The 25,719-nt window shown below is 34.6% G+C and overlaps 2 protein-coding genes across 5 annotated transcripts in view; one reads left to right on the top strand and one right to left on the bottom strand.

The window, feature by feature from the left end:
* Positions 1–25,719, bottom strand: part of LOC148310225 (iron-sulfur cluster assembly 2 homolog, mitochondrial) — a 221,700-nt gene that overhangs the window by 160,417 nt on the left and 35,564 nt on the right. The gene's annotated exons all lie outside the window — the stretch shown is intronic.
* Positions 1–25,719, top strand: part of LOC148310227 (serine/threonine-protein phosphatase 2A 56 kDa regulatory subunit gamma isoform-like) — a 114,372-nt gene that overhangs the window by 71,336 nt on the left and 17,317 nt on the right. The window contains exons 2-3 of one of the 4 annotated variants that reach the window (XM_088258856.1): positions 3,611–4,201; positions 8,410–8,596. In XM_088258856.1, coding sequence (XP_088114982.1) covers positions 4,112–4,201; positions 8,410–8,596 — 277 coding nt within the window. In that variant the 5' untranslated portion in view covers positions 3,611–4,111. Of the gene's footprint in view, positions 1–3,610; positions 4,202–8,409; positions 8,597–8,682; positions 8,705–17,497; positions 18,293–25,719 lie in introns of those variants that run through there. The other 3 variants (XM_088258857.1, XM_088258858.1, XM_088258855.1) reach the window with 3 other exon arrangements.

Here is a 25,719-nt window from a genome sequence, read left to right as displayed (position 1 = left end):
TAATTGCGATTCATGACGCGGACAATAGAAACTATTTCTGACCTATACTCTATGAGCCGGCTGAGTCTTGCGGAATTCCTAATAATATTCCCCGACTTATGCAATACTCGTATTGCTGTATATCTGAACAATTTCATGTCGTAAATGTTTGGCGCCTTTGGATTTTAGTCGTTTTGGTTTCATTTGCAAATTGGGGGCCATATTTACGAGTTCTTACTCGTGAATATTCTTTGATCGCTCTTTCGATGTGAGGCCCGGAATATAAAGAAATAGATTAACAAAATACTCCCCCAAGTAAAGAATCAGTTACAGCAGGGGCTCCCAATCTTTTTCAGCCCGTGGCGCACTTACAAGTTTAGTATTTTGTCACGGCGCCCTACTTTAGTAAGCTATTCGGAATAGATAATGTGACTATATTCGTATGTATATATATATATATATATATATATATATATATATATATATATATATATATATATATATATATATATATATATATATATATATATATATATATATATATATATATATATATATATATATATATATATATATATATGTATATATATATATATATATATATATATATATATATATATATATATACATATATATATATATATACATATATACATATATATATATATATATATATATATATATATATATATATATATATATATATATATATATATATATATATATCTACGGCGCCCCAGTTACAGTTTTACTTTTCTTTAAGAATATGTAATTTTGAAAACTTTCCGCGTATTTAAAAAAAAAAATATTTTAAAAATCCCTTTGTAAGTTTTGATAAAGGGCAAACCAACCGTGTATGATTTATTATTGCGTATGCTCGCACACAAATCCTTCCAGGCCATTTAAACTCATATTTTATGCTATGTCTCAATGCAATCTTTAATAATAAATTCACGAGTTCATTCCCAAATTGTGACATGTTTCGTGTTCGTGTATACTTTCGCCTTTTTATATGGATAAATAAATATGTGTTTATTTGCATGTTAAATCGATTTCTTAATAATGCTGGCTGACTTCATATACATATTTATTCAAGTGAGCCATCAGTGTTATAATGAATGTTGTCACCACAATGGAATGTAAAAAATAATTCTATAATCCATACTTCTTCCAATTCAAGGTGAGCTTTAGGTCTTTAACCTGGTCGATATAATATTCATAAAGTGATTGTGATAGAACTAGAACAAGAAATACGATTTTTCGATAGCCTATCTTTAAAAAAAACACTTTTTATGTTTTCTCTTTTCTTTATTTTCCATTTAATCAGACTGAGCCACAGTAACGTATAGCCGGGTACAGCAAATATTTCTTAAACAAAATTTACCCCCAAAAATATTCATTCAAACCCTTATCCGCACCCCAATGGTGCATAGGGCACTACATTAAATAAACGCAGTGTTATCTTGATCGTTAACACATGAAGGAAAGGTGATCAGCACTCCGCTTCCGGTACCAGCCCAAGGTAATATTGAATAAATATAAGAGTGAAAAAATCGCTTGTATTTATTTTATCCCCCCTGGGAATCGAACCCGGGACCTCCAGTACGGAAGCCGAGCGTGCTGGCCATTACGCTACGGAGGCGGACAAAAATATACACAAGTTTATCAATATTTTTGTGTTTCGGTTTGTTTTAAAATACTTAATACAAATGAAATATTAAATTTTGGTATACGGTATTTTGGGTTTGTTTTCTTTAGTAATTTTTGGAGGTATGTATCACTTTCTTGCTCAGAACGACCAGAACTTTATCGATTTATATTCAATTCTTTCCGTTTTGCCTGGGGGGATACTTTGACGACAATTTATAAAACCGTTTGATGTGGAATCAAACAAAGCAAATGAGGTTTTAATGATTATTCTTCAATCCTGTCATTTCTCTTATCCAAAAATCCCCGAGGCGCGGTAAACTGTATAGAATTGCGGGCATGTGTGTTGGTTTTTATGAGATTGCGAATTTTCATCTAAAAACCGAAAGTTTGCACAGATGGATAAATATATTTATTTGCCTTCGCTTCGTTTGTTCTCGGGAACATACACAACATAGCGTACGTCGCAAATAGGTTATGTAAACATTACATAACGTCATTTACGGACATTACTATTTTACTATATATGCACTATACATATCGCTCACTCCTTTAAACAACGTCATAAGTATATAAAAAAACTTGATTTTTCAGGAGATTGTTTTTAAAGTTTTAGAATATAATAAAATGTATTAAAAATAAATATGCCACTTATTGAGCTTTTTACTGTACAACATATCTTTTTAGGTAAAACCTGAAGGTTTTTTCTCCATTTGAAAAATATTTTGTTTATTTAAAAAAAATTAAATGATACCCTTTCTTCAAAATACGAAGAAAACACTTTCTGCCCTGCAGCGGGTAAAGTAAAAAATATGCTGCTTTTGCTGGGATATAGTATATTTTCTGGGCATTCCGAAAACATGCACAACTGAAACTTGACGATTTTTGATATATTACGTTGTTGAAAGGAGTGAGCGATATCATATCGCTCACTCCTTTCAACAACGTAATATATCAAAAATCGTAGGTCTTATGTAGGTCCTACATAAGAACCCGTCACTTTCTGTCTATTTAGAGATTGAATCGATACATAATATGTCGACTCATTTTGAATTTTAGTATTTAAGGCCCAAAATCGCAACATAATTTTCTTTCTCGCTCAAAAAGCCCAGGTAACATTTGACGTAGTTGTTTTTTTTTCTTTTCTCAAAATTTCATTTTTAAAGGTTTTGTATTGAATAAATAAAGTTTTCTTCGAAATAAATATATGGTTTTGAAAAGAAAAGAGTTATTTATTTAGTTTTTATATGTAATATTGTCACAAACCGTACCCTTGAGTATTTTTGAAGTAGTATTTTACTAATTGGCGCTATATAAATTATCCAAATTTATTATTATTATTTAAATGCCTAGTGCCTTAAAGGGGGGACTCGCAATCAGTATGCGTTCGGCAACGCTACAAGCTGGTATGTTTGTATTTGAATTTCTTTTTATTGAAAATAATGCATATTGAAATAAAAAAAATATATATTTTTAACTCATTACCTTTCAATAACTCTTTTCTTTTGAAAAACATAAATTTATTTCGAATAAAAACTTATTTTTTAACACAAAAACGGTATTGTAAGCAAAACAAACAATTACGTCAAATGTTACCTGGGTTTAAAGCAAAATAAGTTGTGATTTATCGTATTTATGGGCCTTTACAACTAAGTCAAAACTTCGCTGTTAAAAAAACGTTGCAACCCTTTTGTTTTGACGTTTTGGGGGGATTATTTTCGGCGAATCGAAATGTATGAAACGAAATTCGTGTCTGTAACGCGCGTAATGTTTTAAATCGTAACTAAACAACAACAAAAAAGGGAAAAGTGATTGATATACGATCAAATTTCTCCGGTTAGGTTTTTGTTTTTTTTTTACTTTTTGCCTGTATGTGCGATGTGTGTGTACGTTTTTATATCAAACCGGCTGTCTACGCCAGTGTTCCGCAAACTGTTTCTGTTCATGGTTTTTAATCGATTCAATACTAAAAATATTTTTGTAGGTTCAGTGCGATTATCACGTTCAACAGGCCTCTTTAAAAAAATTCTGTTAATCATTCGGGTTGAATTTCCGCTCCTGGTGGATTGTGCGTCTCCTTAAGATTACTTATAAGTTCGAGACGAGTGTGAAACCACCAACTCTTGGTTAGTTTTCGACTTGAATTCGCCCAACTCGCGGTTTGTGTCTCCCCGAGTTCGACCTGAATTCGCGCACTATTGGCTTGTGTCTCCCGAGTTCGACTTGAATTCGCGAATTGTGTCTCCTGCTTCGACTTGAATTCGCGCACTATCGGCTTGTGTCTCCCGAGTTCGACCTGAATTCGCGGATTGTGTCTCCTGGTTCGACTTGAATTCGCGCACCATTGGCTTGTGTCACCCCGAGTTCGACCTGAATTCGCGGTTTGTGTCTCCTGAGTTCGACTTGAATTCGCGCTCCTCCGTCCGCCGCTGATGGCGGGCGGGCGGGCGTGATCGGCCCGCGCGGGGGCGGAGCCCTGCACCCCATGTTCGTGTCTGCGGTGGCCGCCACGGCTAACATGACAGCCATGTCCTTCGGCAATATGTTCCGACGGAGGAAGTCCTCCGGGGATTCGGTAAGTTACCCACAATCGATTTTCACTTGAATGTGACAAACTACAATAACTACAATAATAAAAATAGATATTTTTACGTCCCAAAATAGATAAGGAAGAATATAGATGTCGGGATCTATTTACAGGGCTCTTAACCTGTCATAGGCTGGTTAATTGATCACTTTACTCACTTGTAACATTCACCAATATTTCCCATCACCACACTACTCATTTTTTGGAACTCATACATACATCGTAAAGCCCATGACGTTTCATGTTTGGCTTCACGGCAGTATCTATGGTCGGTTTGAGCAAGCTTTTATGTAAAGCTGAGATGTCAAAATGTAAGAAAAATAAGTGAAGAAACCCAGATTTGAGAACAAGAATTTGGATAGACCCAAAATGTTGTACCTACAATCGATTGCTACTTACAATAAATACATTGGGTCCTGAAGCGGAGGGCTGATCACCTTTTCTTCGTGTGTTGACGATCAAGATAGCACTGCGTTTACATGATGCAGTGCCCTATAAACCATCGGGTGCGGGTAAAGATTTAAAAAAAATTGACATTTAATTGGTCCATTGATTCATTCAGGAATTAGTATACGTAAAGATTTACACTCTCAATTGATGTTTCATCTTCTTAATTTACAATGACTACTATACCTCAGTTGTCTTTTCCTGTACAGCAGCAATGTCTTTCATTCTGAACTCCTTCACCCATTCACAATATTTTAAGTGTGTCCAAATCTTTGTCAGTCTAAGTTAGTTTAACCTTATATATAATTAGAAATTCAACCAAGTTAAGAAATCTTGACATCTCAACTAAGATAAAGATGAATATGGAAGTCTTGGTATTTACGGAGCTTACGATCTGACATAGGCTGGTTTGAGCGATCACTTTATTACACGTGTAATATTAACCCGCATTCATACGATGTGGGCCCTATACACCACTCGAGTACCATTAGCAGAAAGAAAAAAATGGTAACATTGTGTCCGGTTGTGGTCCCGTGGTTAAAGTCGCGGGCTCTTGAGCCAGAGTTTCTCGGTTCGAACCCACTCTACCACAATTTGATATCTATTCTAACAATGAGCCGCTTAGGCTCACAGAAATAGTATGAAATTGAAGTATTTTTGTAAATAATAAAAACACAAATACTTCCTTTTTTATATTGGTTTAATTTCATACTATTTCTGTGAGCCTAAACATCTCATTTTAGAAATAGGTATCAAATTTTGGTAGGTGGATACGAACCGAGATACTCAGACTCAAGAGTCCGCGACACTAACCACAGGACCACAACCCGACACTTCATCATGGTCATCAATGATTTGGTCATCAATGTTTGATTTATCAATGGTCAAATGCATTATATTTGTCAGTTATTTGACCCCCCTACAGACCAGTGTGTGATGAACTGGGATCGATAAAGTATTTATTTATTTAGTAATAATTTACTGAAATTAATAGATGCTAGACACGCATGTGTTTGAAAGGTCGTTTTCCAAGGATGACAAAGTTTCGTCTCTTTATCTCTTATAAAATATTAACACGACTCATCACTCATCGTCGTAAATTATTTATTCACCCTCCAAATTTTACGACGGGTATTTGTAGCATAAATTTCGAGAATTTGAGATTGTGAAAATAAAGAATTTTTAGTACAAGAAAAGATCTCGAATCTATTTGAATATTAATAATGAGCTGGGGATTCAAAATATGAATAATATAGCGCTATATGGTTTTGCGTTTCAATTTTCTTCCACGATTCGTTGTTTAATCATTTTTTTTAAATTTCTTATTTAAGTTTTGCTTGGTAAATACCACTATTTCTTAAAATCTATTGTGATTCGATGTATTCCGCATCATATCCGTATGTTTGAAAATGCTTTTATACATCTTTTCTACAACTTTTTAGTCTTCCAATAGCGTTTATTTTTCTTCATATTACGTTATCAAACTTTTCATGCAATAATAATTTTATCGTGGTTTTATCACTGTTTCAATAATTTACCGAAAACGAATTAATTTAAAATGGCTCATAGAAAACTCACGCACATGTTTTATTATCCTTTTAATATAAAGTTCTCAAAATTAAATTTGTTTGACCCTAAATTGAAAAATTAAAGAAACCAAAAATTTTATATAAGTACTCCATATTTCAAAAAGGTGAAAAGGTTTTTTTTATTTGCCTTTTATTTCTATATTGGGTGCGCCACATAAAAAATATTTATTTTGTTGCTGTTGATATTTTATCAAAAAAACATATTTTATCTAAAGCGAAACTTGAAAAAGTAAAACTAAAAATACAATAAACGAGCTGCTTGATAGGCACTTGGTCTGATTGGAAGCGTTATTGCATAGGTGGCCAGTGCTGTATTTTTTACGCAAGCCGTATGCATGTTTTGCATTTAAAAAATGCAGTATTTGTGAAAACGATAAGCAAACATCAAAGCGTGGAAGTTGTAAAAACAATTTTATTTTTTTAACTTATCTTGATTTCTTATCTTCATTTTATCGTAGTTAGTTTAATATTACTGCGAAGAAGTACAGTATTTTTAAATTGTAAAGTGTGTTACTTATTAACACTTAATTTAGCAAGGATTTTTTCAAAGACTTCCTTTTTTAGGGTATATTTATTTTTAAATTTATTTTTTGTATGGTAATATAACACTCTCCTTATCATTCATTGTTCAACGATGTTATATAACTTTCAGCTTATCATTCATCGTGAACGATGAATATTATTTTCGTATTAAATATAATTTAAATTTAAATAAATAATTCAAATTTAAAATCGATATAATGAATTACCTCTATGTAGAGTAGAAAAACCAAATAATCGGTGTTTGGTCGTTTACGGTTGGTACCGAAAAGCCGACTAGTCGGCTTTAGTAGTTTAAGGTGGAGACTGACCGGAACATTTCGTCGTAACGTAACACGTTACGATGCGAGCATTCAGGCAGTCAGTACACCGAGCCGAGCGCTCCATCCATAGTTTCGGATGCTCGCTGATGCTCGCCGCGAGCGATGTTACGACGTTATGTTACGACGAAATGCTCCGGTCAGTCTCCACAATAATGTGTTATGTGTCGAAACATTAATTGATAATATCTTCACCAGTTTCAATAGCAATCACATAAATTTTATTATCATCAATAAAATATACATTACACTTTAAAATTTAAAGCCTAGACCGCTATTAGAATCTGAAAACCCCTTTTAAATATGTATTCACTAAAGGCAATGGATCGAGAGGATAAATCACTTTTTGTTTAATTTGAATTCATACTTTGCATTGGAGGGTATAACCGCAAGAACAATGGAAGTAATTACGCATTGAAAGGTTTTATTTACGATCCGTCTTTAGAGACGGAATAAAGGTAGCTTTTGTAATAAATAAATTAACCTAAGTATTGTACGAATTATTGAGTTTGATTTTTTTTGCGTTTACAATTGTAAATTAAGGGTAGTATTACCGATTATTAACAGCATTAGCCTGACAAAGGGTTATCACATTGACAGTCAAATTAGAAAAATAACGATTTTATTTATTTATTTTATTTTATTTATTTCTTTGATTAGCTTATATTACACTAATCAAAAACAAAAACATGGTTATTGTATTGAATTCTACTTTTATTTACATACATATGATAATATTATCATATATCGTAGTCGTACAGGAGAAAGTGACCTACTACAAAACGTAAAATTTTCAGGAGGGCCATTTAAGTCACTTTTGCTTGGCAAAAAAATAAACATCAACGCAGTTAGTCATTTTTAACAAGTCAATATATTATACTTCCAAGATTAAAATCGCTTTTGGATTTTTTCAGGGCTATATTGAGCTAGTAAGATATCAAATAGTCAATAATCACGTTTTTGTAAAAAATGCACTTGTTAACTTTCTCCTGCATGACTACGATATATGTAAATAAAAGTAGAATTCAATCCAATAACCGTGTTTAATTTTGGATATATTATCCAACAATTCAATATGGAATTCTACCAACTGTCTGCAGGTACAATAAATAAGTTACATGAATTGTTAATAAAGTCAAAATTTAAAATTCCAGAGATTTTCAAATTTCATCAGAAATCGCATATTTTCTCCCACCGGCCAAAATTGTTATCAGTCCAGGGTGGAAAAGGTCAAACGGAAGACGAAAAATAAAATTGACAAGGGCTGTGACTGATAGCGTGTGTGTTTGTGTGTCTGCAGTCCAACAAGACGGGCGCCTCGGCGGCCCCCACGACGCCCCCGCCCCCGGCCGCGGCCATCGTGCCCCGCGCCGCCGGGGGCGCGCTCGGAGCCCCGCCGGCGCTGCTGCGGCGCGACCGGCGCCAGAACAGCTCCCGCTTCAACCTGACGCACAACCGGGAGCTCACCGAGCTGCCGCCGCTGGCAGGTTTGTCGCCATTTTATTTTATTTTTTTAAATTGATTAACGTTGATTTCAATATGTATGTAATGTATAAAATATAATGGAGAACAGCTCCCGCTGCCGCCGCTGGCAGGTTTGTCGTCATTATTTTTTTTTTTTAATATATAACGTTGATTTTAATATGTATGCAAATGTAAAATAGAATGGAGTTCTAAAAATTAAACGCAAAATCTATAATTATTATTAGTCATCCCTGGAAATTCCACTCTAATTTATAATTTTATTATATTATATTAGAATTTCCAATTTATCACATAAATTTGCAAAATTGAATTACGAATTGTCAAATCACTGTATTGTTAATATTTAAATAAATAATATTTTTCTATTACTTATCAAATTTTATGCTGGGACTACATATATTTCTGATTTATAAATATCAATAACAATATAATAAATATTTTAGGTACTATCAATTTTATGTTTTAATATGAATTATTTACAAACTATGCATTTTTTTAATTACCTAACGTCCAAGTGACTCTGAAATCTAGCTACGGCTTATGCAACACCGTTTATCATGTCCCTACTCAGGCTTCAACTTTATAAGTTTCATAGCCTATGCCTACTTGTGAGTGGATTTACTCTTTATGTTTAACGTTACTATAATTTCATGCAATTCATGTGAGAAAATTCTAGGCAAAGAAACTCGCTTCGTAATTTTAATCAATTACATACACTATTTATAGATTTGGCGTTTAATTTGTAGAGTTCAACAACGTCATATATCAAAAATTGTCAATTTTCAGTTGTTCGTGTTTTCGAAATGCCCTGAAAATGTACTATATCCCAGTAAAAGGGGCATATTTTTAACTTAATATTTACCCGCTACAGGGCAGAAAATGTTGTTTTTGCATTTTGAAGAAAATATATTTTTTGATTATTTTTTTAAAAAAACTAAATATTTTTCGAATGGACAAAAACACCTTCAGGTTTTACCTAAAAAGATCTGTTGCACAATAAAAAGTTCAATAAATGGCTTGATATTTATTTTTAATACATTTTATTATATTCTTAAACTTAAAAACCGATCTCCTGAAAAATATTTTTAAAAAAAAGTTTTTTGATATTTGACGTTGGCGAAAGGAGTGAGCGGGATTTTTGTCGTCTAGAAAGATACTGTTTTATTTAGGTTTTTTCACAATCAATTATAAAGTTTCTCCTAAGTAATGCGATATATACGACTATCCCATATGATTATCTCATGAAAGTAACACATTTATAGGTTATAAGAACATGTAAATAATGTACCACTATATTGTGGAGATATTTTTATACACACCCCCTATCTATTGGCAGATACAAAATATTATGATTTCCTCCCTAACTCCCTAAAATTATCCGTGGTTTACACCAAACAAAAGGGGTATGGAAAATGGTTTGCGTCTCAGTTGAAGGTTTCTACGCGATCTCACTCACCTCCCGATAGGTGGCTGCCGTTTTCCCAAATATGATGAAAATTTTATCCAAATATGTCGTGGTCCTGTGGCTAGTGTCGCGGACTCTTGAGTCATAGTTTCTGGGTTCGAACCCACTTTACCACAATTTGATATCTATTTTTAATAATGCGCCGCTTCACAAAAATTGAACGATATTAAGGTATTTTTGTGCATAGTAAGTTTTTTCGTGAATTCGTTTTTATTGTTTGAGATATTCAGAGTAATATATCATATGTAATGTGTAATGTTTGTGTAAACAGAGGTACTTAAAAATGTCAAATTAAACCAATTTTTCATGCGAATGTAGTTGGCGATAGAAACAGAGGAAGACCAGAAAAAACCTGGCATGATCAAGTATTTCAATTACTTGAAGTGGTCAGGGCATTCCGAACACATGTACAACCGAAAATTGACGATTTTTGATTTATGACGTTGTTGAAAGGAGTGAGCTATATGCCATAAGCTATACTTATGTGGCGTTCTATTCTATCTGCCTACCCCTTGCGGAGAAGCGGCGCTAGTTATCTAGTTTTTTTTGTAAAAAGATAACCCAATATATAAAATATATACACCCTCACCAATTGGATAGTAGATAATTTTTCGCGGTCGATATGGACTGCCCTACTACTCTTGAATTATACATGAACTAGTGTTAGGGGTATTCAGTACCTACCCACGTTGTGGCGAAGGTAGGGACGTACAATAATTATTTCTTAATTAAAAACAACAGCTGCCACTGGTTAGAAAACGCCCGCCGCGTTACCCACCGTTTCTATGGTTACGAACTAGGCGTCAACTTTGAAATTGGAATATGGAAGTTTTGGAATACGTCAGGTTACATTGAAAAAGTTTTGAATTATTAAAGACTTGTATGAAGTTAAACCATTTCAAAGTTACCTTACTTCTTGCTTGTATTGAATAGTGGTATATAAAAAAATAAGAATAAGGCACCCATGCACCAGTATACGTGTGACGAATATAGAATATTTTTCAATCAATACTACTACTACTACATTTACCATTACCGCTACATTTATTACATATGCAGAAACGTGGTTCAGTTCAAATCAAACACGGCTAAATCAATTTTTAATTTAAGTTTTGTCTTGTAAATACCCATATTCCTTAAAATGTATTGTGACACGTGTTTCGATGCATTCCGCATCATCGTTCAGAATAAAGAGGCGTCGGAAGACCCACGCCTCCTTTATTCTCCCAAGGTCTCCTCAAAAAATTTAGGGACCATCTTGTGGGTTCCTGTCTTGCAATATCGCTCACTCCTTTCAAGAACGTCATAAATCAAAAAACTTGATTTTTCAGGAGAACGTTTTTAAAGTTTAAAAAATGTATTAAAAATAAATATCAAGCCACTTATTGAACTTTTTACTGAGCAACAGATCTTTTTAGGTAAAACCTGAAGGTTTTTTCTCCATTTGAAAAATATTTAGTTTATTTAAAAAAATAATGAAACAATACCTTTTCTTCAAAATGCAAAAACAACACTTTCTGCCCTGTAGGGGGTAAATATTAAGTTAAAAATATGCCTCTTTTGCTGTGATATAGTACATTTTATAGGCAATCCGAAAACATGCACTACTGAAATTTGACGATTTTTGATTTATGACGTTCTTGAAAAGAGTGAGCATCACATATTGTGTCCTGCATTGAACTGTAATATCTCACTTAAATACATTTTTGTAATGTCGAAACTAAAAAATGACAAAAGTAAAATCGATTATTTGAACCATGCACTCCGATAATGTGGATATTCGGATAGTAATTCGTCATTCTTTTACATCTGGTCGATTTGTAGTACTGCGCGTAGGCTGATGGATACAACCCTCCTTCCATTCTAACGGGGGTTGCGTCATGACGTGACAATTTCAAAATAGGCAATTCCCACTCTTATTTATGGTATGACGTTATCCGCCATAGAACACCTTTATTGATCCGTGATGTCTCCGACGACTAAAAGCTCAGGAAAACCCCCATTTTAAATGCGAATACGGATTCTACACATTTTAGTGAAAATATAACTTTTTGAAATGTTCAACTTGCTTTTATCTATATATTTAAATTTTTTCCATAAGTAATGGATTGGATGATAAATAGAAATAAAAAATAATTAATATCAAGATTTTATTAATTAATTTTACAGTCGCTTTGTGGTAATATCTGTCAATTTTTAATTTAAGTTTAATTAATAAATATCACTGTTTCTTAAAATCTATTGTGACACGTGTTTCGATGGATTCCGCATCACGTTGTTTGAAAATGATGCGAAATTCATTGGAATACGTGTCACAATAGATTTTAAGAAATATTGGTATTTACCAAGTAAAATTAAAAATTACTACCAAGATCTTTATTCATGTCTAAACGTACATTAATAAGTTTTTTTATAAGACGGTAATATGTAAGTCTGGGTATTTACAGGGCTTATGGTCTGTAATTCGCTGGTTTAAGTGATCACTATACACACTGCAATATTCACCATTCTACCCTTGATTGACAACTTCATTACTCAAAAGTTGTTTTAAGCAGGTGCTATTGCGTTAAGTTAGGTTACATTACGTTAGTTTAGGTTAGGTTAAAACGGTAAAACACTTCAAATGAATATTTCTCGATGAGGAAAATGATACTATTATCCATAACATATATCGCTCACTCCTTTCAACAACGTCATAATATCAAAATATGTTATACGTTTACTTCTGTCAGCAGCCACCAATTTATTTAAACGTCGTGAAATTTTCAATAATTCGTCTTATTCCAGCCAAAAGTAAATATGCCGTAATATTGCCGTAATATACACGAGAATGGTGTGTTTGAATTGAAAATTTACTCAAAACTAGAGACGGGTAAGATCCGTTCATCCAGGAGATCCGCGTCAGCGGATTAGTATCACCTAAACGATCTGGTCATTAAGATCCAATCAGATCCTTTCAGTTATTCTGTCTTTCGTTTCTTGATTCATTTGGCCAAACCAGCATCTAGCCAAAGGAAAGTTCGTAAAAATTTAACGAAAAATCTGAATCAATCAATCAGTTAGCCAGTTAATCAGACTAACGGCTCAGGCTGAAAGGATCGATATTTGTGAACGAGATTAACTCAAAATTGAGATCTGGTCACTCGATCAGTGTATCTTAACCAATCCATAAGATCTGATCGTCATGAACGACCCAAATATTTAATACTTAAAACACGGAAATCCTAATTTTATTTTCAATTTATTGGTAGGATATTTATGTGTAGGAAAAATCAATATCTCTTCTAGTCGTTTTTGTTCGAGATTTTTTCTTCTTCATATTTGATTAGAAGTACTGTAAAAATCTAAATTTTAATTATTTTAATATTCTTATATTATATATCAATACTTCAATTCCATATGGAATACTTTCTAGCATCTAGTCACCACAAACAGAATTTTGATAACCACCGTATCTTTCTTTAACTTTCGTTGTTTGTGTTTTTTTTAAATCAATCAAATTAGATTTTAAACCGAATTGGTAGAAGTCACTGCATCAATCATGGCAACCCAATCACTAATAAACCATCGCTACGTAAGTCGGTCAAAGTTTACGATAAATTTTGCCTTTATGCCTGTTTTATGGTTTACTGAAAATTGCATATTTACATAGTTATAATTATAATATTTAAATTGCAATTACTCAACCTGCGTGGCTTTACAAAATCTCCCCCATCGAAATTTATGCTGATCAAGTTTTCGTTTGTAATCTTTAACAGCTGTATTTATTTAAATACTTTAGCTGTTTTCAAAGTGTAGTCTTTGAATAATAATGAATTATTATCTTATCTACGAAGGAAGGTTTTACCAGAAAATTGTAATCATGTAAAACAGTTGAATCGAGATACGATAAAAATCCCAACGAAAAATGTTTTAGGTTACGAACAGCCAGTCTTCCTAATCGCAAATTTCAATTCGTTATAAATTCACCCAATGATAATGTACTGTCTTGTTTATTCTTTTTCTTTTTCTTCTTCTGTGTGTGTCATGTCAGGTCCCCCTGACTTCGTCTATCACTTGAGAGTAGTGGTCCTTGTTTTGGGCAGCTCTAAATAGCGCCTCGACGGTCCTGATCCCCGTATATTCCTGATCACCAGTGGCGTGCATTCTATGTAGGCAGAAAAGCTGTGCCTACCCTGGATAACTCGCATTCCATATTGAAAAACGACCAGTGCCTACATATTAAGTATTTATTTATTGTAACTGCAGACAGTTGGTAGAATTCCATATTGAATTGTTGGGTAATATACCCAAAATGACACACGGTTATTGGATTGAATTCTGCTTTTATTTACATATGTGATATGTTACGCGTTTCGTCTTGTCAAGACATTATCAAACACTCTAATTGGTAGAAGTCACTGTGAGTTTCGTCTTATTAAGATATTATCAAATAAAAGTAGAATTCAATCCAATAACTGTGTTTCATTTTGGATATATTACCCAAGAACATTAAGTATTGCCTACCTTATCTTACTACCTAACTCTACTGGCTAACTTATTAAAAACTCTGTGCACGCTACTGCCGATCACATATATTCCGGAGCCAGGAGATCTTCTGTCTTCTGTTTCTGCTATGCTGTCTTGATTCTGAATTACTATTAAATCTTGAAATCTAATAAAAATCTCTGGACAGGGTTTTACTGCGACTGGAACGTATTCAATATTTAATATTTTCATGGAATAGTTATATCCTCCAAACAATATAAAAGGAATGTTAGTTGATACATTTTTTTTTGCTCACTAGGCAAATTTATTTCGGTTTACGAAAATTTCTGGACAAAAACAGTTCTGCAAAACGAAATATGTTCGTAACCTGAAGTTCTACTGTACTTACTCAATTAATAAAATAATCAACATCATATTTATTATGCTTTTAATGTTTTAAACTAAACAATTATTGAATCATAATAGAAATAGTCTGCACCTATGTAAATATATTCCTTCTCTGCACATCTGTTAATGATTTTATTAATTATGTTTATTTTATCTTGAAGTTATATTAATTTGATATATCTAAAAAAACATTTTAATTAATTTCTTTGTTTTCTGGAAACAAATGAATGTTGACAGGGATTTTCAATCTGTCGCGTGAATATAAATAGCCTTGACACCAATTCACGTTGCATTCTCAGTGATAGAAATATCTATTTTAAGATGACTTTTAGCTATTTTGTATCGTGATATTTTTAACCAGCGACCCTGGGTGTAAAATGACATAAAGTCCCAAAAGTTCTTGTGCTTAAAATCGTTTGAACAATGGATAATAGGAAATAAAGAAATCAGGTTGAAAAAAAAACACCCTATATTTTTTTACCAGCATCTCAAAATTTACTCTGTTGAGATGAAGCTGTTTCATCGTGTCTTGATTAGGGCCGAAATTAATAACGAGGTGCAATATTTCACGAAAATGTCGCTGAATAAAAAAAACTAACTAACTAACTAACCATCACGCCGCTTCACCGCAGGAGTAGGCAGAGAGAATAGAACGCCATACCACTCTGTCTTTGCAAACATTCTTCGCCTCTTCCACGTTCATGCATCTCCTCATACATGCGCTAAATAAATTATCCAAAATTATTATTAACTAACTAACCATCACGTCGCGTCCCCGCAAGGGTAGGCATAGAGAATAAATAGAACTTCACACCAATCTGTATTTGCGCAAATAATCCTCGCCTCTTCCTTATTAATGCATCTCCTATTACATATTCGACGATTATTCCGACCTGACCCCTTAACTCTTACCACTCTGAAGGCCAGACATTCTGGCCCGTATGATTCCAGTAGGTAGCTCCGTGGGCCACAATGTCTGGTCCGGCGCAGGTATAACTTTAATCACTGATTTCTCTATCACCCAAGTATATTCTACCAAAAGTATTTCAGATAAATACAGTTAATCTTAATTAACATAGTCACACGAATTGCCAGACAGAGTGTCCCAAAATTAGGGAACCAAAATATTTATTTTAATGGTGGAAAAACGTCGCATTTTTTCGATCAGAGTAGCTGATCAGTTATGAGAAAAAATGGTCAGAGTGGAAAGGGTTAAAGTATTTGAAATAAATGTTCATTATTATTATTATTATTATTTATTATTAAGAAACGGTGTTTAACCAAGGCCAAGACGTATATTATTATGAAAATGTGCCCTCGGCACGGTAAAACTCAATAAGGGCATATTACCGTAATCCGCAATTTTTAATTATGTGTATGATGATAATAAATAAATAAATATATTTTTTTAAATGGATAAAACTCGGATAATAGGTGAATGCGGGTGACATTAAAGTGCAGTGCATCTGCAGAAACATTTTTACTGAACCAAATTCTTAAAATAAAAATAATAATTTGATTTTTTTAAAGTAACATCCTGAAACCTACAAAGATTATGTTTGGGCTATATTATCATAATCTCTGTCTCATTTGCAAATACCATGATTCCCATTTCGCTTGTATCCAGTCCAGAAAGTATAAAGAAGCGTAATGTTTACATTCCGTATTTGGGGTTTGTGTAAACTGTTTTACAATACTGCCGGATAGTGTCTGTAAATATGAACGCGTATTTTATTTGACTTGCAGAATTCGTTATCGTATAAGAATTCGGGTAGCGTGTTTCTTCATTAATTGATTCGGCGGTCAATTTTTGGTTTTACTTAGTAAATACCACTATTTCTTAAAATCTATCGTGACACATGTTTCGATGCATTCCGCATCATTTTCAAACACCGTATTTGAATATATGGGGATTTTTTAAAATGGTGTGGAATGCATCGAAACAGGTGTTACGATAGAATTTGAGAAATAGTGGTATTTAGTAAGTAAAATTTAAAATTTAAAAGTATTTCTTGAATTTTTTCGCAGATACTTTCTGGCACATTTTATAAAAAAAAATGTTTTTAACCACTTCTTATTGGTACTCTTCTTGAGTTCATGTTTAACCCTGATGTTGACAAGGTTCTCGTCGAAACCAGATGGAGAAAAAGTACCAATAAAAAGTGGTTCAAAACAAAGTTTTGTTTGATGCCGACGGATTTGAGTACCACTTCCATTTGAAACTCTTCAGAATGATCCTTTTTCAATTAACACTTTTGAATGATTCAGAGCTGTTGACGACGCTCTCCCAGGACTCTCAACGTAACGACCGATTGTGTTCCCTAGCACTCGAGTGTATCTTTAACAACACACTTGGCGAGTTCCTTCCACGCGGTACCGGCTTTCCTTTTGTCCTCCCTTAAATTCAGAGTACGAAATTTGCCGCCAATCGGCGGGGAAAGGGGGGGATAGGGAGGGATAGAGAGGAAAGGAGGGGAAGGGTGCGCGCTGAGCCGCCGCTATCGATTTTCCCGCCCCCGCCGCCCTCGCGCTTCCGTAGCGGCCAAACCCAAACACGAGCCGCTTCGATCAAATCCAGCGTAGCGCCATTGCAACGCCGAGCTCCGTGTCGGTACATTTACTCCGGAAGTGTGACTCCGGACCCGCGCGGTGGCAGACTGCGTGAGAGTGAAAGTCGATCGATCGGCGCGTGTCGCGCGAACCGTATGCGAAGATTTTCGACGCCGCGGCGTATAGCGGTTCGTCGTCGGTTCGTCGTTCGTCCGGCGGATGACGAGGCCGGCAGAGGAGGAGGCGTGACCCGCCCCCCGTCCGCGTACACCAATCCCATAAAACCTTCCCGAATGTGCAATGGTACACGCTGGTCTGTCCACCTACGCCGGGTTGACCCGTGCGATGTTCTTCAGGGACAAGGACAAAGGCAATAACGGCAAGGAGAAGAAGCAGCAGCAGAGCCAGGCGGGAGGCTTCGTCCCCAAGAGCGCCGTCTCTCCGCTCGGCATCCCCAAGTCGCCTTCCTTCCACTCGGGCCTGGACCTCGTGGCCTCGGAGCAGGACAGCAAGCGCTCGGAGACCATAGCCGACTTCACGCGCTCCTTCCGCTTCGCCAGCTACGGCCTGAACTGCGAGGACTCTTCCGCGAAGGACGCCTCGCCGGTGATGAACGGCGGGCCGCAGCCGCAGCAGCAGCAGCAAGCCCCGCAGCGAACCATGACTAACGGCGGCAGGCCCCAGGGCGCCGGCGCCGGTGGGCCCCACTCGGCCCCCGCGAGCGCGCAGGATATCTACATGAGAACGAGAGACAGGAACTTTTACCACACTAACGTGCAGGACCTTGTGCAGCTCCCCTATCTGAGAGGTACTCGTATAAACCCTCCCCCCCTTTATGAATTTCTCATGTCTGTTTACTTACGGCAACCCCAAATACCTTATACAACAGGACCTCTATAATCCGAACGCTGAAAATTTACCCTCTGTTCGGACTAGTGGAGAGTTCGGATTATAGTAATTTTTATCAAATACAGTGGAACCTCTCATAACGAGCATAATGCGTTCCAGAATCTTACTCGTTAAGGGAAACACTCGTTTTGCAAATTTTTTATTTGTTTTTGAATGGCACGGTTACAAGTGAATGTTGTGAAAAAGGGACTTGCCCTTTCTCTGTAACTCATGCGAAATGTCGCTCGTTAAGGGAGCAACTTCTTCACTCTTTGCTCGACATGCGAATTACTCGTTATGAGAGGTTCCACTGTAAAACAATTTTTTATGGTAATTTTTTTTTTCAAGAGATCAAATATTTTGATTGATATAGATTTATTTGATGACAAGTAAAAAGCTTTGTCTCACATTTTGCATAAAAGCATATTCTCTGGCAAAGGAATATCCACTTGGTCAGCCCATTCTAGGCATGGATCTAAGGGATTAGCTGGGGTTCGAAATATAAAGGTCATTTTGTACTTATTTTGCATTCTTGAGGTCCAGAATTAACCACGTACTTTCTCAAACTCCTCTTTCAGCTGCCATACGGCGTGCGGACCTATTACTAAACGTGAACTGTACTCGTGGTTGTTAATCGATACTGTACGTCATCGTTTGTCATTTCGGTGCACCCTCGCTGTCCTCATGATACACCATATGATGTCGAATTTTTAAATCAATATAATTGTAATGGATACCCTATATAAAATTTATTTCCATGTTGAATGTTAAAATCAAACAGTGATTCTACGAGTCTAGAGAGAGAAATTGTACATAATTTATCAGACAATTTCGTAGGCTTTAAAAATCAGTGTTTGATTTTGACATTTATTATACACTCGGGCCTCGTATAACACGGTTATATGGTTCCAAAAATCCCGTGTTATACAAGGTTTGAAGTTCATACAAATTTAGGGTTACGTTCCAAAAAAAATCTATGATGGTTTATATGAAAATGTTCTTTATTTTCTAATAAAAAACATATTATTCAATTCATTTATTGTTCTGAAACCGTGTTATAAAAAGCGCGTAAAATACATGTGTATACAAAAAAATATGCCACAATTTATATATCCGTGTTATATAAAACGCGTGTTATACGAGACCCCTATGCATAAATAAAAGTGGAGTTCTACAAATTTAGCGCCAAATATATAATATAAGTACCGTAAATATACTACTACTACTACTACTACTACTACTACTACCATCACGCCGTTTCCCGAAGGGGTAGGCAGAAAGGATGGAACGCCATATCATCACATCCATACATCTAGTCATACATGCCCTCCGATTACGCAGACTTTTGACACCACCAGACTTTAGGTTCTGATTGATCTGATCGTGCCAAGTCTTTTTCGGTCGTCCTCGTTCTGTTTTCCCGCTCACATTCGCCACACATATTTTCTTAGTCATTCTCTCGTTATCCATTCGCTCCACATGTCCATACCACCTTAAAGTACTCTTCCTAATCTTTTCAATTATTCCTTGTTCAGCCCTACATTCCTTTCTTATATCTTCGTTTTTAATTCTGTCATACAATGATTTTCCACACATTCGTCTGAGGGAGCGCATTTCAACAGCGTTCACTCTGCTTTCGTCCTTCCTTTGCCAGATCCATGTTTCCCTCCGTAAATATAGAAGTAAGAAAATATATTCACCGATTTTATTTCCCCTAAATATTTGCCAGATATTCATCAACAATATTTTTTTTAATATATACACACACACACACATATATATATATATATATATATATATATATATATATATATATATATATATATATATATATATATATATATATATATATATATATATATATATATATATATATATATGTATATATATATATATGTATATATATATATATATATATATATATATATATATATATATATATATATATATATATATATATATATATATATATATATATATATATATATATATATATATATATATATATATATATATATATATATATATATCTCACTCTTGATATTATCGGGGTCGTAATTTTTTCTAATTATATTGATGTATCAATTTCGCAACGAAACCTTGTTCGATTACTGCCTCAACCCTTCCTACTCGTCGGTAAGAAAGGCACTTTAGTACATTAGATTTCTAATAATATTAACCCCGATTGACGAGTAAGGGAGACGGACGGGGGTGGGGATGATCACGGAAACCATCAATTTTCATCGATTCTAGTTTCCATTTCAATCTCTTGTTCCCATTTCGGAAAGTCTCTTGCAACGTCACATTAAATTTGTATCGGTCATCTAATTTGCGTTTACATAGATATGTTCTCCGAAATCCTTTGGGGATATTCTCAATCTTCTAAAGGGTCCGCCAAATAACTTTTTTTTTTCAAAAACAGGGCGCAAAACATCGAGTGTAGCTTCGGCTGTGTGGCACGTAGCGCCGTCCTGTTGAAACCAAATGTTGCCAATATCCTCCTCTTCAATTTTTGTGAACAAAAATCCGTTCAACATGGCCCGATAACGATCGCCATTGACTGTAACGGCCACTCCTTGCTCATTTTCAAAGAAAAATGGCCCAATTATGCCTCTGGACCAAAATCCGCACCAAACAGTGACTCGTTTTGGGTGTACCGGCTTTTCAATGTATGCGTGCGGGTTTTCTGTGCCCCAAATACGACAATTTTGCTTGTTTACATACCCGCCAAGATCAAAATGAGCTTCATCCGAAAAGATGATTTTTTTGGCAAAATCGGCATCTTCTGTAAGTCGATCGCAGGCCCACTCAGCGAAGCGAAAACGCATTGGATTGTCAGTTGGCTTCAACTCCTGAACCAATTGGACTTTGTATGGCGTCATACCAAGGTCTTTATGCAAAATTCGTCTCAATGATGTCTCCGAAATGTTCAATTGTTGAGAACGACGGTGAATTGATGTTGATGGCGCTTCACGCACACTTTCTGCCACAACATCGATATTCTCGGGTGTACGCACTGTTTTTGGCTTTTCACGCTTTGGTTTATCGATGAGGATGCCAGTTTCTTTCACTTTTTTCACAAGATAACGAACATACGGAGCTGACGGTGCTTCTCTTCTTCCAAAAACCGTACGCAATTTTCGCACACATTCTGCAACATTACCATGATTTTCAAAGTAATGTCGCAATATTTCCCAGCGTTGTTCAAGCGTATACACAACCATATTCGCTCAGCGGAAGGATAAAACTAATTATCTGTCAAATCAGACATGAGCTAAGTGTTACCATTCACGAAATAAGCACTAGTTGAAAAAAAAAACTTTAGATGGCGGACCCTATATTTATCCGCACGTATTAAAATGATGCGAGGCTATCTTGACCGTTAATCACACGAAGACAGGGTCTTATACTTCGGGTTTCTATCCGAGGTAACGCTAGATTAAGGTACAGATACACATGCTACCAATTAAGGGGATACAACGTAAACACAATATTCAATCACCGGCCGACCACCGGAGAGGTTACATGTCTGTTCACACCTGATTTTTTTTAAATAATGTATACTGGATATTTTTTGTTTTTTTAGAATACACATAAAGAAACAATCTTTATACGATGTTTTAACTCCTTTCCTTTCAATGTTTTTTTTCTTTTGAAAACCATATTGTATGTAATTATTTCGAAAAAAATAATTTTTTTCAATGCAGCATGCTCCCTATCTGTAAACATTTGCTCGAAATAAGCATGCTCGTTTACAAACATCGATATTAGCATGCTCATAAGCCAACCTTTGCTCAGAGTACGTCCCTTTCACCTGCGATGCAGGTAGCATGCTCGAAAATACTGTCGATTTTTCAGCATGCTCGAGATGAGCATGGTTATTTCATATGTGCGTACACACATGCTGCTAAATAGCAATTGCTCGATAATAGCATGCTTTTTTTGCTGATAATGAGTATGTGTATTTATATCTTTAAAAACACACTGATCAGCTTTTATTGAGCAGATATCCTTTTATTTGGATGTATTACTGGATTATTATTATTTTTTTATATATTAATTTTAAATCAAACACAGATTTTTTGAGTCTACTAAGTTGTATTTTATTAACAAAAAACACATAAAAAATTATACTGTGACAATTGTTTCGCCTTGTTAGGGCATTATCAAACGAATGTGAAGATCAAATGGACTACGGTCCTTATGTAGCTATACAATTCTAAGTGACAGTTTTAACATGTGCAGCAATAATTTATGGGAGACAACAGTAGCTAATGGGGGATGTAGGTATGTACCCTTATATTTGTTTTCTGGGAAAGGAAGAATTTATTGACATGGCCATATTTTAGAGATTTTAATACAATTGTTGGTAATATTATTTTTAAGAATTTTTATATGTAGATGTAATTATTAGTTTATCAATAACGCATCATTGATTTAAAATTAATACATAAATTAAAATGGAGTTCTACAAATTAAACGCCAAGTCAATAAATAAATGGATTATTTTTTACATACAGGGAATAAAAAAAAAAATTACTTTTAAGCGCAGAAAACCCATGTTTGTGTACAAGTATTTGAACACGCTCAAAATGGTGTGAATTGAAATGATAATTTGGGTAAATTATTAGACTGCTAATATTTTTTACAATTTCTTCACCATAAAGAAGCTGCTTATTTTTGCATTTAAAAAATATTTTTTCGCAATTCTTCGACAGATATTTTGCATCAAGTAGCCGGCGCGATTATGCGGTAGAGACCAATTTACTCGTCATTCCGACTGCCAGGTCGTTGCACATTTGCATAAGAAATGAAAAAATTAACAATGCTAGAAGTGTGAAATCTAAACTAATGTGTTTCGCGAGGATTGAAAACTAGTTAACGACGCAAAGTTACCGTGGAAAACTGATTGCAAAAAAGTGCATTACATCTAAATGTGTTATATTTGGTATAATAATTTATGTTACAAATATATATTCATCCAAATATAACACAAAAATCTAGATGTTATGCAGATTCTTTTTGCGTATTGTGTAAATTTTGACTAATGGCTTACGAGATATTGCTTTATCAGAGTCAAAATATTATTTCACAATATTTTTGAGTTTGTCCAAATCTTTGTTCACAAATCTAGCTTCATCCACTTGTCTGGGAGTTGTGTATCTATTAATTCAACTATAGATGTGGCCAAAAAAATAGTTTGTGAAAGAAGGTATCAAATGAAACAAGTATTTCGCTTTAAAAAATGTTTCTTTAGCACATAAAATTTAGTTCATATAAATAAATAAAAAATCCAGCTTGACTAAGTGGTGGGTGCAATACTTAGTCAGCCATATATCTTTTACAACATTTTTTTTAATTAAATTAAAATTACAATAATTAACAAATATTTTTTTTAATAATTCTTCTATGATTTATAATATTCTAATACTTCCAAGAATTTGAGTGGTGTGGCTGTAAACAATAGGTAGAATTGGTGAATGTTACACGTGTGTAAAGTGATCACTCAAACCAGCCTATAAGGGTTGTCAGCCCCGTAAATGCCCAGACTTCCATATTCTTCTTCATCTTTGATGAGATGTCAAAAAATAATGTAAAATTCGATTTAGCACAATAAAATGTATGCACTTTTTAGACGTTCCTTTTAACTAAAAGTTCGTAGCTTGTGATAAAAAAGTGGTAATTCGGACTATGAGGTGTGGTAGGTAACTGTACTACTCATAAACGTGAATAATATTTTTATAATTGATTAATAACAGTAATAACAAAAAAAAAATTAAATAAAGGCACAAAGTAATTTAATCTTTTGAAACAAAATAATACTGTACGGTTTAAAATAATATATCTTGTTATGGCTTTGCAATTTTAACAGCATAATAAAGTTTAACATACTTAATTTGCTCAAATTCGCTATTTAGAGTTATTTAGTGACGTCAGCCAGATTAAGCAATACATTTCACCAAATATAACTTTATGCTCAATTTGAAACTGCAATTTGTCCGACCGATGCTGAAAGTCACATTCTTCGGGACTTTCACGCTGCACCGGTTATGTGATAGAGTTGAATGATACGTAACATCTATAAAATTGGATATTCATAATATTTATCAAATTAGATATTCATTAGTGATCACTATACAGAAATGTCGATGACACAACTCCGTCGAAAGCGATGCGAAATCACATTTTTTATCGCCAAAATTAATTACTTGAAAACGTTTATTTAAGAGCATTACTTTTTTATTTGGAATTTCGCAAAATAGTTACATAAGTCGAATGATTCAAATAAAATGAGTTGATTTCATTAATTGATTCGGCAGTCACTTTGTGGTAAGATCACGGTGTTTGAAAATGATGCGGAATGCATCGAAACACGTGTCGCAATAGATTTTAAGAAATAGTGGTATTTACTAGGTAAAACTTAAATTAAAAATTACACAGTGTACATGTACTGTTCCATTTACAAAATGCAAAAATTGTGAATTGGAGAAAATACCTGAAAGAGGGACGGGAGGGAGGAAAAGGAAAAAGGGGAAAGGTCAAAGATCAAAGATCAAAACTCAAGTCGGACAGATTGTATGAAACTAGGGACACACGACGATATAAATGTCGAGTCACAATGCAAGCGATCGAGCAGTGCTGACAATGTCGAGTAGAACATTCCCATATTCATCGTTAAGGCTTAGATCTCAACCGTTTAACTGACAATGCGCTCGGCCGCGTTCAGGGCTGCACGCGTCTTCACGCTCATTTTTTATGAGTGTATATTGGATTTTGTGTTTATTTTTTAGAATATTCTCTTCTTCTCCAAACCCTTATCCGCACCCCAATGGTGCATAGGGCACTGCATCATATAAACGCAGTGTTATCTTGATCGTTAACACATGAAGGAAAGGTTAATATTTTCAAAAAAATCTATAACTCCTTACATTTCAATAACTCTTTCTTTTCAAACCCGTATTTTTATTTCCGAGAAAAACTATTTTTTTCCATAAAAAACGGTATTTTAAGCAGAAAAAAAATAATTACGTCCAATGTTACCGGGTTTAGAGAAAATTATGTTGCGTTTTAACGAATACTGGGCCTTCTTAACAAATTAAAAAACGAGTATATTAACGTTTTTAGAAAATAGCAAATCATACCCTCTAACGCGTACTTACGCAAGTTAAAAAACATCTTTGTATATTATTTTATCTTGAAATATGTCAGCTTTACGAGGAAAAGCGACTCTCTCGAGAGTCTGAGGTGAAAATACGAACGAAAGTACCCGGGAAAAGAGGAAATACTCGATCTTTAAAAAAACCACGCCCGTTGAAATCTCATATAGAAAAAGTTACTCCATAGCTT

This window comes from Brachycentrus maculatus, unplaced genomic scaffold (genome assembly GCF_059751285.1).
Source record: "Brachycentrus maculatus isolate JH-2025_06_01 unplaced genomic scaffold, ASM5975128v1 h1tg000104l, whole genome shotgun sequence".
NCBI lineage: Eukaryota > Metazoa > Arthropoda > Insecta > Trichoptera > Brachycentridae > Brachycentrus > Brachycentrus maculatus.
This window is presented reverse-complemented; position numbering and strand designations above follow the sequence as displayed.